Here is a 15,279-nt window from a genome sequence, read left to right on the forward strand (position 1 = left end):
AATAGGAGCCATTTGCAAATGCACAATTGTCTTGGCCCCTTTTGTTTGGCTCCCATATTACACAATCACACTTAACATAATTATTTTGTTTTTGTTGTCTTTTGGTGAGGAAGAAGGAAGGGTTGTGGGGATTTTTATGAAAATGCTATTTCTTCCTCAGAGGGAAATGGTTTGCCTCTTTGGGGAGACAGCTTGCCTCTGCTTAACTCCAAAAATTTCCACCGACTCTGGTTGTTCTTGAGCCCACAGCAGACTTCTCTGGCCCAGGAGTTCAGTCCCAGCAGGGTGACTCAGACTCTGAGTTTTGTCTGTGTGCTGGGAGAAATGACCCAGTCATGGGCGGTGCTGGGGACTTCCATCCTGTCCCTCCTGTCTCCTAAAGAAGAGAGGAAAAAAATCTGCCTTTGCGACTTTAGGTGGACTGTGTTGAACTGCTGGGATGTTCTGTTGTTGAAACCTATAAATAATAAATTCATGTTTTCATGTCCAGTTTCCAAATGCAGAAATTATCTCAGACTCTGCTTCTTGGTCTAATCTGTTGTACCTTGGCTCAACTAGGAGAAACTCCAGCGAGGGTGAGCCATCGGCCTCTATCCCCTATCCCCTGCAATAGTGGTGCTCTTGAATCTGGCAACCACTAGCCGCATATAGTTATTCAAAGTTAACCAAAATTAAATGCAACCAAAGATTTAGTTCCTCAGTTGCATTAGCTATGTTTTAGTGCTTCATAACCACACGTGGCTTGTGGCTTCCATAAACTAGATGGCACAGATATAGAGCGTGTCTATCACTGCAGAAAGTTTTCCTGGGCTCTGTGGCTTTGTGGCATTGCAGAGTCCCAAGGATGAAATCTTCTCTTCCTTCTGTGGTTTCCTATTCCCTTGTTAACATGGTTGATGTCAGGTTGCTTGTTCTTGAGACCCTAGAGTGCAAGCCCATCGAGGACAGGACTATGCGGCTTGTGTCCTGCTTTCCATGCCTTGCAGTGCAGGGCGCATCATAGAGCTTGGCTGTTAAGTATAGAAGTAGATCAGTGGATGACCGAACAGTGTCCTAGGGTCCCTGGAGGCTTGGGTGCTTCCATTAGGGCCTGGTCATTCTACTATTCCAAGATACGGAAGCGACTTGTGTCCATCAATGGATGAATGGACAACGAAGATGATACACACACACACACACACACACACACACACACACACACACACAATAGACCATAAAAAAGAACAAAATGTTGCCACTTGCAACAATGTGGATGGACCTGGAGAGTATCATGTTTAGTGAAATAAGCCAGGTAGAGAAAGACAAATTATTGTATGACATCACTTATATAATAAAAAAAAGAATCAGGCTCACAGATAGAGAACAAACTAGTGGTTACCAGTGGGGAGACAGGAAAGAAGATGGGTGAGATAGAGGTAAAAGGTTAAGAGGTTAAAAACAACTATGTATAAATTAAATGAACTAAAAGGGTATATTATACAGCGCAGAGAATATAGACAATGTTTTATGAAACTATAAATGGAGTATAATCTTTAAAAATTGTGTATCACTGCATTTTCTACCAGAAATTTATTCAATATTGTAAATCAACTATCAGTTCAGTTCAGTCGCTCAGTCGTGTCCAACTCTTTGTGACCCCATGGACTGCAGCACACCAGGCCTCCCTGTCTATCACCAACTCCCAGAGTTTACTCAAACTCATGTCCATTGAGTCGGTGATGCCATCCAACCATCTCATCCTCTGTTGTCCCCTTCTCCTCCTGCCGTCAATCTTTCCCAGCATCAGAGTCTTTTCAAATGAGTCAGCTCTTTGCATCAGGTGGCCAAAGTATTGGAGTTTCAGCTTCAACATCAACTATACTTGAATAATAATAATAAAAGCTCCATTTTATAAAACTCATCTTTTTTGGGGAAAGCGATCACAAACACCCGCAGTTCCTAAAATAGATAAAGATGAGACACCACAAATGATTGGAGATGGCCTTTAGCAATGGTCCTGGGCTATTCTGTTACTTTTTCACTTGTCCTTGGGGGCCAGTCATTTCTAGATGGACCCTTTTGTGAGCTCTTCTGAAGCCAGGGGAGAGGGGAGAGCAGGTGGAGCTAATTCTGAAGCTGCCTTTAACCTGTCCATCTCTAGGCAGTGCTCTGTGAGTTATGAAGCAAGTCTCTGGCACAGCTGCTGTGGCATCTCTGTTGGCCCAAAGCAAACCATTTCCAAACCAAATTTATGGCGCATAGTTCACCACCACAGGGATGCCCGTATCTCTCCTCTCCTGTGAGCTACAGAGGAAACAGCAAGGCAATGCTCAATCCCTCTTTTTTGAAGGTGAAGAGAGCCATATAAGGAGCTACTGGGATCGCACAGAGTTGGACACGACTGAAGCGACTTAGCAGCAGCAGCACAGTAGGTTTAAAGTGCCTGGAGGGCAGGGCTGTCGTAACTGAGTCTTCAGTAGTTGGTGTCTTACATGCAGTAAGCTCTTGGGTAAACAGTTTTTGATTTGGAAATCCAGTTTGTTTGTTTAGTTTTCCATGATAGTTAATTATAAGGTATTGAATGTAGTTCCCTGTGCTATACATTCGGGCCTTGTTGTTTATCTATTTTATGTATAACAGTTTGTATCTGCTAATCCGAAACCGAATCTGGTTTTCCAATTGGGTTAGAATTTCTGTTTGCAGTGTTACTCTATAATATTGCCAGGCAGTGTGGTGTAGTGCTTAGAAGTTGTGGCTGTGGAGCCAGGCCGTGGGTGTCAAGTTCAGCACTGACCCTGCCTCTTAGGGCTACTTTGGAGGTTACATTAGTTAACATATCATAAGTGACATATTATTATCAGCTCTTCTCACTCTTCAGACAAGGTCTGGCTACCAAATCCCTCTGTGACCAAGGATGAGCTTCTTGACTTGCCCAAGCATTGGAAGATACTGATATTTCTATCCTTGTGTGATTGTGAGAGCCAGCCGCTCCCTAGCTCCTGCAGATTGACATGCAAAGTTGCTAACAAACAGGTCTCACTTCCTATAAAGTAACCCCGACCCCCATGGACCAGGAGAGAGCAGTGGGACAGCAGTGTCTTGACCTGCTCTGGGACAGTTTTGAGGCCACCCGTTGGCCTGCGAGCCAGGGTGTGAGAGCACAGATCTCTGGCTGGTGCTGGCTGCCCACCAGCAGGATGATGGAGCCAGGTCTGGCTGCTTTTCCAGGCTGCAGACAGATTAGGAATGGGTCTCAGGGAGGGAGAGAGACTTCGAGGCCAGCTTTGCTGGTTGCAGCCCCCTGGGTCCTGTGCCCACCCAGGTGCCCACGACCAGGGCTTCTAAGCCTGAATCATTCAGCTGGACCTTGGGTCCTAAGTTTTCCCTGGTGCCCAGTCGGTCCAAGGCTGGGAAGGCAGGAGTGGCAGAGGGGCCTGGGGTGGGGATGGTGAGAGAAGAGACCCACCTCTCAGCCTGAGAGATAACTTAGATTCTGAAGTGGAGCTAGGGCAGGAGTCTGTGGCCCACCTTGGCCCACCATGTTTTGAGGGAGGGAGGGGGAAGCTCAGAGAGGAGGGGCTGGGGGCGGGGTAGGGGAGTGGCCCAGGGACCCCCCCCACCCCCACCCCGGCTCCCCACCAGGGATGGCAGGAGCCTGGGAGTTGAGGCCTGTCACTTCACACCAGCTGGTTTGCAGGTAATGTCATGTGGGAAAGACCCCTGCAGGGATGCGTTCGTCCCCCAAATAATCAAGTGCCCCAGCATGGCGCTGGATGCCGGAGATGTGTTCACAGGCTGAAAGAAACAGTCTCCTTGTCATCTCGGTGCTCAGAGTGGGGGATACATTGCTAATCAAATCCCACAAATCAGTTTGTCCTCAAACTGTGGTAAGAGCCCTGAAGGAAAAGCGAGGTATGAGAGGTTCTTACAGGGGGACCCGTCCTCACCTGTGAGAGTCAGGGAGAACCTCCCAGATGAGCCCAAATCTGAGCAGCAGCGGGAGGAAAGAGAGAAGGAACAGTGTGTCTAAAGGCCTGAGGCGGGAGTGGAGGGGCGTACCTTCCTGGTCGTCCAGGGGCTAAGCCTCTGGGCTCCCAATGCAGGGTACCAGGGTTCGATCCCTGGTCAGGGAACTAGATCCTGCATGCAGCAACTAAGACTCGGCACAGCCGAAGAAAGAAAGGAAGAAAGAAAGGAAAATATTAAATAAAAATAAAGGCCTAGGTGTAGGAGCCAATGGGACCTGGAAGGCAGGCCAGGGTGCCCCACTAAGCAGTGAGCAGAGTGAGGCCAGAGCAGGAAAAGCTGAGGCCAGAGAAGGGGCAGATTTGTTAGGGCAGGAGACCCTGTGAAAGTCCCCAGGGACAGAGGGGCACGACCCAAGGGTCTGAAGTGTGGACGACGCTGCCTGCCCCCCTCTCCGTCTGCTTATCCCTCCTCTGTGGCAGCCTGGGGGCGTGGGCTGCCTCGGGAGATGACTCTGTATACGACAGATTTCTTACCTGGGGACGTGCTTAGTTGCTCAGTCGTGTCCGACTCTTTGCGACCTGTTGGTCTATAGTCTGCCAGGGTCCTCTGTCCGTGGGATTTTTCAGGCAAGAATACTGGAGTGGGTTGCCATTTCCTCCTCCAGGGGATCTTCCCAACCCAGGGACTGAACCTGAATTTCCTGTGTCTCCTGCATTGTGGGTGGATTCTTTACCCGCTGAGCCATCACACGTTACCTGGGGACACTGAGACACTATCAGGACATTCCCTCTGAGCTTTGGACAGGACTCAGGCTGGACGTGTGAGTGTGGCTGTCCAGAGCATCTGAAGAGAGGCTTCATCACGCTGTCCATCCTGATAAGCCTGTGTGTGCACGGTGGTCTCAGTTCAGCTGCTGCTTCCCTGTGCCGAGCAGCCGGCATCCAAGCGTGTGGTCAGGAGAGCGGGAGGGGCTGGGTTTACAGCTGGGAGGCAGCCTGTGTGTTCACTGACAGGGTTGGACTCTGGATTTGGCCAGTATGGGCCATGTGCTCCTTTGAAGGGAGGGTTGCTGCCTCTGGACCTCCGTTGGGTGTTCTGGAAAAAGATCAATAAGTTCTCATCTATTTGCTTCACATGAAGGGCCTGCAGATAGAAATAGGGGGTGTAGTCATACCTTTTCTAAACCTCTATGAGCGTGGTGTGATTATCCAGTCAAATCTAACATCACTGATGGCCAGACGTGTGCGCACGACATTGCCATGTGCCATGATGGGTTTTTCATTCTCTCAGTTCACCCTGACGAAGAGCCTTCAGTGTGTCCGGAGCTCTGCTACAGAGGGATGAATGAAAGTGGATCCAGCTCTCAAGGCCCATGCAGTCTAATCATGGGTTCTTCAACAGGAGCTCATGGATTGTAGAATCCAGTTATTGTTTTCCAACAGCATCCTACAGTTTTGAACAGGAGTTCACTGAGAAGGGGGTTCACAGTCAAATAAGTTTGAGAGATACAGCATCATATATGCCCTTGATCTGGTTAGCTATTGCTCTGTTTCAAACAACTCAAACCTTAATGGCTTGCTGCATACCTGAAACATTATGTATCAACTGTACTTCAATAAAAAGAATTTTAACTTAATGACATAACTTATTATCTCTCACAGTTCTGGTGAGTCGACTGGGCTCAGCTGGGCGGGTCTTGCTTGGGCAGGGGTCTCTCAAGCAGTTACTCGTTTTCATCTCTGTTGGTTACAATCAAGTGACTGCTGAAGTTAGACTCAGCTGAAGGCTTCTTCACTCACGTGTCTCTGCGCCTGTGTTTGGCATTTCTCTCTCCACTCGGTTTTGCCCCGTGCTAGCTTGGGCTTCCTCCTAGCATGGTGGTCCCAGTGTTGGGCTTCTCACATGGTGGCTGATTTCCCCTAGGCTGTGTTGCAAGAGACCTGGGAGGAGGCTGCAAAGCTTCTCATGACTTTGCCCAGAAGTCACACAACATCACTGCCACAACATGTTATTGGTCAAGCAAGTTATTGAGGCCAGTCCAGGTTCAAGGGAAGACTCCACACTCAACGGGAAGAGTAGCAAATACTTTATAGCTATCTATCTTTAATTTACTGTACCTCTGGGAGATTAATAATGCATAAGAATGTACCAAAGGTATCTGGGAAGTCCTGCCATGAAGAAAACTTTAACTCAGCATTTCACAATCTGATGATGACGTTTATGTTAAATTAGGAAATTCCCTTCTTCTAGAAAATTACTTAACCTGTATTCTGACAGAGAGCAGTGGGCAGAAATGGAAGGGTGATAGATGTGGGGTCAGTAATACTTTCTAGACAATAAAACTTTCCAAAGATGGAGAGTAGAGATTCCTGGTGCATTCCTGGTTTGGGGAGGTACCCAAACCGGTCCAAGTGCAGAGACCATCAGTGTGGACCAGAGGCTGAAGTTCCCAGTGGTAAAAGCTTGGACTTGACCTCTGACCAATCTAGGTTCAGATTCACCACTTAGAACTGTGTGAGACTGGGCAAGTTACCTCTCTCTAGGGCTTCAGTTTCCTTATCTAAAAAATAGGTAGTTCCTATTTCATAGGGTTGTTGTGAGGTTTAATGAGGTCCTGCATGTGTGTTACTGAGTCCAGGATGCCGTCCTTGGTTAGAATCTGTGGTCGCTTGGTTTAATAACTTTGGAATTATTCTGGACTTGCTTCCCAAAGGCAAATTAGTATTGTAAATTGTGAACTCATCTTTCCTTTTCTTGCAAAAGTAACCCCTGTACCATTTCACTTTTTTTTTTTCCAACCCAGTTTCTCATAAGTGACCGTGACCCTCAGTGCAACCTCCACTGCTCCAGGACTCAACCCAAACCTGTCTGCGCCTCCGACGGCAGGTCCTACGAGTCCATGTGTGAGTACCAGCGAGCTAAGTGCCGAGACCCAACCCTGGCTGTGGTGCATCGAGGCAGATGCAAAGGTGAGTGTGCACGCGCCCCACGGAGGAAAGACAGGCTTGCGCACCACACGCCTTGCGTGGGGCACTCCAGCGGAGGGAGCTCAGAATGAGTCTGTTCATTTGCCAGCCTCTCCCCTACCCTTTCCACCAGGGAATACGGAAAGGAGGACTGGCCCACTGAAAGATAAGTACTTTTCTGGCTTTCAAACACTGCCACCAGGGCTTAGAGAGATGCTGCTATTTGGCTATTGCTTTTAATTTTTATAATTCTTTTCCTTTTTTTTTTTTTTTCTGTAGAGAGGCTTAAAATGGCAAAACATGATGGCTGGCTCTTGAATAGGGATTCCACACTGACAGCCAACAGATGTGTTTTGTTTGGTCTGCTCACACATTTAAACATATTAAAAACGTTTGAGACAACATTTAAAAATTGGGAAATTCAACCTAAAAATCTGGATGTTTGTATTTCCCATAAAAAATTGGAAACTGTGGTGATATGAGGTCTGTGTTCCCTCCCTCAAGGCAAACATGTGGCTGCTGCTGAGTAGCCGCTGCCTCCTTTAAAAGGGAGCCTGTTCTCCAGTTTGCCACAGTCCCCAGCATTCCCTGTGGTGCCACCAAGCTGAACGCCACGCTTAATACACCCAGCCCCTTCTCTAATTTGTATCTCTTTCCTACGCCCTGTTAGTATTTGAGTTTGTGACCCGTGGACTGATCAGAGCTATTACAGAAATTGTGGGAGACTAAGCCAGCTGCCCTAGGGCCTCTGATTTCCCAAAGAAAGTGCTTGCTGGGGACTTCTCTGATGGTTCAGTGGCTAAGACTCTGTGTTCCAGTAGAGTGGGCCTGGGTTCAATCCCTGGTCAGGGAACTAGATCCCACATGCCACAACTAAGACCTGGCATGGTCACATAAATAAATAAACAAATAAATATTTAAAAAAATCCATGGTGGTGCCAGAAAAAAAAAAAGAAAAGAGCTTGCAGGTTTTGAATTGCCAGGCATCTTTGAGACTCCTTGGGCTTGCATGTTTTTAAATAAAGTCAGTGAAAAAGAGTAGAAGTAGAACTTTTTTTCCCTAGGAGGGATTAGGGATATTTGGGAGAAAAGGAATAAACAGAACCAGGTATAAATATGACCCCCCTGACTTTTTCTAAGAAGACCTTTAAGAGGCAGGTGAGGCTGAGGGGCATTCGCTAGTCCCTGCCCTCGTGTTCCTGGAACAGCCAGCTTTTATATGTCTGTGTGCATGTGTGTCTGTGTTTGTGTGGCGTGGCTTCTGCCTGCGTGTGTGTATGTCTGGGTGTGTGTGGTGTGTGTGTGTGATGTGTGGCGGTGTGTGGGCCTCCACAACACAGTGCTTTGCTCTCAGCGTTTCTACAGCTGGAGTCCGTGGCTCCTGTGTGGGGCCCAAGTGACTCTGACGTGCACACCTCCCTCTTTAGACGCTGGCCAGAGCAAGTGTCGCCTGGAGCGGGCTCAGGCCCTGGAGCAAGCCAAGAAGCCCCAGGAGGCGGTGTTTGTCCCGGAGTGCGCCGAGGATGGCTCCTTTACCCAGGTAGGCCTTGGCTGCTCTCTCAGGTCCTGGGGCCTGGGGGCCTGGGAGCAGGAGGGCCCCGAGAGCCTTGCTTCCTGGAAACAGACGAGGGCTCTGTGACTCCGCCGTGCTGCCTGTGGGGCCTGTGTGGCCCCCGGGCCCCCCACCACTCGGTGCCAGCACTGGCAGCGGGTCCTGAAAGGCTTGTGCGAGTTTGAGCCAGGAAACTGGCACTGCTTTGTCCCCGTCCTCCCGCTGCCCGTCTTCATTGTTCTCTTCTGTCAAATGTAGGCTGGTTATTTTTTCTTATCCTCGTGGGTTTCCATGGGCAGCCTCTGTATTCCCTTCACTGTTCATTGCTACCCCTTCTGCACACCTCTTCATCCTGTCCCAAGCTTCCGCTGAAGCCATGTTTCTTTTGAATGTAAAGTGTCTGGTTTGTGGAATGTGTGTATGTGTGTGTGGTGTATGTGTGCCTGTGGGTGGGTGTTTGTGTGTGTTGTGTGGTTCTTGTGTGCATGTGTGTCTCTGTGGGTGTTGTGTGGTTTCTGGTGTGTGTGTGTGTGTGTCTGTGTGGGTGGGTGATATATGCGTGTGATGTATTATCTGTGTGCATGTGTGTCCGTGTTTGTGTGGCGTGGTTTCTGCCTGCATGGGTGTATGCCTGGGTGTGGTGGTGTATGTGTGTGATGTGTGGTGCGTGGTATCTGTGCTTGCGTGTCTGTGCATGTGTGTGGATTCTGTGTGGAGGCTGTCTTTCTGTGTGTGTGTGGTATGTGTGTGCTGTGTGGTGTATGGTATCTGCGTGCACATGTGCGTGTGTGGTGTCTGTGCGAGCATGCATGTGCACGCGTGTATGCATGCTCTCAGATTCTAAAATCTCCTTTCAGGCAGTCTTCCCTCTGATCCTGTGTGACCTTCTGGCTGGAGGCTGGGTAAAAGTAATGCCGGCTATGTTGAAGTTGGCACAGATTGGAACGCAGGCAGCATGGGACAACGGGGTGGCAGAGCTTTCAGGCTGGAGCTGGGGACAGTCTAGCAGGGCCGAGACAGCTGGGTGAAAGTGGGGAGGGTCACTGGACAAGGGTGGGTCAGCCACTGGATTGGGACAGGCATGACTCCCACTGGAATGTAGTGTCATTTGGGGACCTCTGCCACGTGAGAGCTGGAGGCGGGGGCCTTGGGAGTTTCAAAGTTTCCCTGTAATCGTCCCAGAATTTTCAAGGGGGTGGGGGAGGAGGGAAAGGATGAGTCTGGCCTTTGGGCTGCTGGGTTTCAGCTTTCACTGGGGGGCTGGGCCCAGGGGACTGCTGATTTCAGGCCCAGTGCTGGTGGAAGTGGTGGGGTAGGGATGAGGCCTTGTATTTTTTAACGTTTCCAGTGTTCAGCCAAGATTGATAGCCACAGAGTTAGACTGACCTTGGCTGCCTGCCCTGTGAGAGGTGCTTTTATTCGTCTTCTCACTTATGGCTCACCACGAGCCTGCCAGGCAGGCGTTGCTATCATCATTTACAGAAGATGCAACCGCAGCGGGAGGCAGAGTGGTCCAGGAGCTGGGAGGCACGCTCAGATTGCTCCAGCACCCAAGCTCCCTCGGAGCCCTCCACACTCTGCTGTTCTCTGAGCTGGCAGTTTAAAAGGATACTCTCCGTGCTCGCTTTGGCCACACATGTACTAAAATCGGAACAATACAGAGAAGACTGGCACAGTCCCTGCGTGCAAAGCATTCCCTGTTTTATCTTGATTTTACCCCCTCTCAAAATTCTCCCAGAAATGTAGCTCTTTACTATGTAGCTATCATAGTAAATAAAATAAACACACGGTGCAAAATTTTAGATGAATTTATAAAAATATTTAAATTCCTATCTCTATAAAACAAATGCATAGTGAAATTCCATTCTTAGAGTTTAGTCAAGTGGTCTCCTTTAATTTGAATATTATACTGGTTGGTTTCTTTTTGATAGAAACAAAAATGCCTATTGAAAAAAGAGTAAAGGAGGCCCTGAGGTATGACCTAGAGAAAGGCGGTCTAGGGCTGTGGCTAGCGCACCTCTCCTAGAGCCAGACCACCTGGACGTGAATCCACTCCCGTCTCAGGCACATCATCTAATTTCTCTAGGTCATAATTTCCTTAAGTGATGAATAGAGATTATTATCTCTATTATTATTTTATATAGTAATTATCATTATTATGGGCTTCCCTGTGGCTCAGTGGTAAAGAATCCACCCTCAAGGTAGGAGACATTGGTTTGATCCCTGGGTCAGGAAGATCCCTTGGAGAAGGAAATGGCAACCCACTCCAGTATTCTTGCTTGGCAAGTCCCATGAACAAAGGAGCCTGGTGGGCTACAGTCCATGGGGTCACAAAGAGTCAGACATGGTTTAGCAACTAAACAACAACAAATTATTATATTATACATTTTTATATGTTACTATTATTATTACTATTGAGTATTACTGTAGCTTACCTCATGAGGTGGTGATGAGGATTAAATGAGTCAACACATGTAAAATGCTTGGAACACATAAATACTGTGTAAATACCTGCCATTATCAACATTAGCCCCATCTCTAATCTGGTTCTGTTACTCAGATCTTCTCAAGATGTTACAGACGATGTCACCCAAGAAAAAGAAAATCTTCTGTTGGACCTTTCGTCCATGGATTCTTTATTTATCATTTATTCTAGTGAAAAGAATCCAGGTGATCTTTGTGCTGAAAATTCACGTATGCAGGAGAATATCAAACCTCTTGCAGCTGCATTTGAGGCTGAGACAGGGGTTAAGGTAATAGAGAGGAGGCGGAATCCTTTTTTCCCCCCTTTCTAGGCTTCTGTAATCCTGAGTGTGTTGCTTATGAGAACGGTTGACCCCTGCCCTCCCGGTTCTGAAGTGTTTGCTGCCTCGTGACAGACAGCCGCTGGCCAGCTTTTGTTTGAGGGAGGCCAGGCTGGCCCAGGTGGTGTTTGCCGGGGAGGGGAACTTCCAGATTAGTCTGGGCAGAATTGCTAAGTGAGGGGGCCCCTGAAGTTCAGCAGAGGTTGGATAGACAGTCAAGAGCCCCCTCATTTGTTTGACATGCTAAGCGCTGCCATGTGTCTGCGGGCTGGAGGCTGGCTCACCCCGGTGGGCAGCCAGGCAGCCAGACAGCCGGTCCGACCCCGTCACAGTGATTGAAATGGATGTGCTTTTTCCCTTGATCAAAGACGCTGCAATAACTTCACAAAATGAGGCTGTCTCTTTGAGTGTGCTTCAATTGCATTGACAGGCTGCCAAAAGGCTATGAGAAAAAAAAAAAAATGCTTTTCTGCCTCCCCCAACCTCCACTATCACTGACCTGGACTTTTTTGGTTTTGTTTTCTTTAAGACCAGAACCCAGAAACCAGGTCCATTATTTCAATGTTGCTTAGACTATTGACATGCATGCATCCTGGTGTTGGTAACATATTTCCATCCTGTGAATCATTATACAGTGATGTGCTCTTGAGGTTTATGGAGGGGACCTTCATGGGACTGGGTTTGTCTGGCATGGGACACAGCTTGGGACCACATGACTAAGTTGGCTTTAATGGGGTTCATATGGGATACAGTGGTCTCTGCTCTCTAATTTGTTTTCCCTTGACCTCTTCTCTTGCTACCCTGCACCCCAACTCAAACAGCAGAGTGGTAAACATTAGAACATCAGGTTTTAAAAAATCCTTGATATTTAGACCACATCTCAGATCATTAAATCAAATTCTGGATGAGGGACCCAGACATTATTATTATTTCAAGCTCTCCAGATGATACTAGTGTTGGGTCCAGGTTGTAAATGACCTGCTGTTAATCATTCTTGTTCTTGGTTGCACCACTGGAATATGGACTTAAGGCTTTTTGATGACCTGCTGTGTGAGGATGGGAGCTACTGACTTTGTCCTTTGCTGTGGTCCTGTCTGCTTTCTCTTCTGGGTGTCAGGAATGTTAACTCCTGACATCTGTTCTCTGAGTCCTCTGCCAAGCTGTTGTCTGCTGCCCAATATGATGAACTGAAATCACAGCCATAGAGGAATGGTATTGGATCACCACCACTAGGATGTTGGCTTGTCAAGCTTGTGCGTCACTGAGTAATTATAATGGCAACTCTTTATTGAGTGCTATTTGCTGCCAGGCATTGATTTTTACACTCATTAATCTTTACTAGAACCTTTTGAGGTAGTTATTAATACCCTTATTTATATCAGAAAACTGAGTTTCAGAGGGGTTAAATAACAAGTTCAAGGTCACTAAGGATTTGTACCCAGGCCTACCTAATTTCAATGGCACCCCACTCCACTACTCTTGCCTGGAAAATCCCATGGATGGAGGAGCCTAGTAGGCTGCAGTCCATGGGGCTGCTAAGAGTCGGACACGACTGAGCAACTTCACTTTCACTTTTCACTTTCATGCATTGGAGAAGGAAATGGCAACCCACTCCAGGGACTGGGGAGCCTAGTGGGCTGCTGTCTCTGGGGTCGCACAGAGTTGGACACGACTGAAGCGACTTAGCAGCAGCGGCAGCTATCTAATTTCAAGGCCTATGCTCTTAACCTTTTATGCTACCAAAGTGTCCTTGATGTGTATGTAATTAATTTGCATCGCGATTGTTAGTCCAGAAGTCCCCTCTCTGATGCTGTTGGCCAATCAATCAAGCAAACATTAAAAAAAAAAAATCCCTTTGCTTATGGAAATTTTTAAATATACAGAAAAGTTGCTAGAGTTCTCTGGTGGTCTAGTGGTTAAGACTCCAGACTTCCACTACAGAGGGCATGGGTTTGATTCCTCATCAGGGGACAAAGATTCTGCAACCTACAGGACACATGCCTCCCACCTGCCTCTGTAAAAATGTGTGTGTGTGTGTGTGTGTGTGTGTGTGTGTGTGTACACAGAAGTAGAAATAATAGTATAATGAACCCCATGTACCCATCACCCAGCTTCAACAATGATTAACATCTGGCTGATTCTGTTTCATCTTTACCCTATTTTCATCTCCTACGCCAAACTGGATTGCTTCAAAGCAGATCCCAGACACAATATTTTTTCATCTCAGACATTTGGAGCTCTGCTATGTTCTGGGTTATGAGCTGGTTGCCCTGGGGCATTCAAGATATGCCATGGCCTGTGCTTTCAAGGAGCTTACATGCAGAAAAGATATGAAAACATACCATGAAGTAGCTAGTATATAAGACCCTACATGTACAGTTGGGTATATTTCAAATGCCCAGTTATAAGTCAGTAATTTGGAATTCTGAGTGACTTTATTATTGCGAAAAGATGCAAAATTAAAAATTTCTGAACATAAAATTAAAACACTTCTGAACATCAAAATTAAAAATTTCTGAACATAAAAGTACCTTAAACAAAGCAAAGGGCAAATGATATATATTAGCCTTAATGACAAAAGGCTAATATTAGATTTAAAAAACTCTTAAGAACCAGGAAGAAAAAGATCTTAGTGGAAAAGTGGGCAAGAGATATCAATAAGCAGATTATACAGTAATAACAAATAGTCAGTAAATGACTATGAATGATATTTTCCTTAGTAATTAAAGAAATATAAATACAGATAACGATGTGGCATTTTGCTTACCAAATTGTTGAAACTTGGAAACGAGTCATATTCAGGCCTGGATGCAGGGAAAGGATTATGCCCCACATCATACTTGAAAAAGTAAATTGGCACTGACATTTTATGAGAGAATTTTGCAATATGGGTCAAAAGTCCTTAATTGTGTCCAAATCTTGAGCTTGACATTTCACTTCTAGGAATTTATTCTAAAGAAATAATTCAAAATATATGCAAATATTTAGCCACAGGGATTTCCATCTAAGTTCTGCTTATAGTTGCAAAAATTAGGAAACAATCTAACCTGAACATCCAAAATAGAGAAGTGCTTAAACAGATTATGACATCGCCATACTGTGCAGCTAGTAGAAAGATATGTTATAGACGCTCATGTCACACAGTATGTGTATGTGTGTGCATACACACACATATGCAAGAGACAATCAGATATTCAAAAGAAAAAATATTTTCATTTTCTTCTAAATCGAAAAACTGCACACACTTTGTAAAAAAAACATTCTGAGAGTGCAGAAGTACATGGATATAGAGGTAAAGTCAGTGAGTTCATCTCTTTGAAGTAGCAACTGTTAAGTCTATGGCCCACTAGGTTTTCTTCCTTTGTGTACTTATCATTTTTGAGGGTGAAAATAATAAAATGTCATATATCACTTTCTAATTCTTTCTTCTTATTTAAAAAATTGCTTATTTTTTGTTTTAGACTGTGCTGGGCCTTTGTTGCCGCACAGGCCTTCCTCTAGCTGTGGCGAGCAGGGGCTGCTCTCTCTCTAGTTGCAGGGTGCGGGCTTCTCAATGCGGCGGCTTTTGGCGTGGAGCAGGGGCTCTACGCGTGTCGACTGTAGTAGCTGCTGCACGTGGGCTCAGTAGCTGTGCTTCCTGGGCTCTGGAACTCTGGCTCAGTGGTTGTGGCACTCAGGCTTAGTTGCTCTGTGGCATGTGAGATTTTCTTGGACCAGTGATCGAACCTGTGTCTCTTGCATTGACAGGTAGATTCTTTACCGCTGAGCCACCAGGGAAGCCCTCTAATGCTTTCCTATACTAATTATACTGTGATTTACTTATTTCCAGGTTTATTGCATATTACCCTATGTCATTTTAAAAATGGCCGTATGTCCCATTGTATGAAGGTACCATGAATTCTGGAAATTTGGGGATTAAATTTCTGAAAGCTGAATATTGGGTCAAAAGGACATGCCCTTTCAAAGACGTTTGATGCATACTCCCAAACTGCCTTCTAGTGTTGAGCAA

General features: G+C 46.5%; 1 protein-coding gene across 4 annotated transcripts in view; it reads left to right on the top strand.

Annotated features, from left to right (window-relative positions):
- SMOC1 (SPARC related modular calcium binding 1) overlaps positions 1 to 15,279 on the top strand; it is a 144,661-nt gene that overhangs the window by 59,764 nt on the left and 69,618 nt on the right. For all 4 annotated transcript variants that reach the window (XM_027971960.2, XM_027971961.2, XM_027971962.2 and 1 more), the window contains exons 2-3: positions 6,752 to 6,917; positions 8,342 to 8,454. In XM_027971960.2, the coding sequence (XP_027827761.1) occupies positions 6,752 to 6,917; positions 8,342 to 8,454 (279 nt within the window). The remainder of the gene's footprint in view (positions 1 to 6,751; positions 6,918 to 8,341; positions 8,455 to 15,279) is intronic.

Source organism: Ovis aries, chromosome 7 (assembly GCF_016772045.2).
Source record: "Ovis aries strain OAR_USU_Benz2616 breed Rambouillet chromosome 7, ARS-UI_Ramb_v3.0, whole genome shotgun sequence".
Taxonomy (NCBI): Eukaryota; Metazoa; Chordata; class Mammalia; order Artiodactyla; family Bovidae; genus Ovis; species Ovis aries.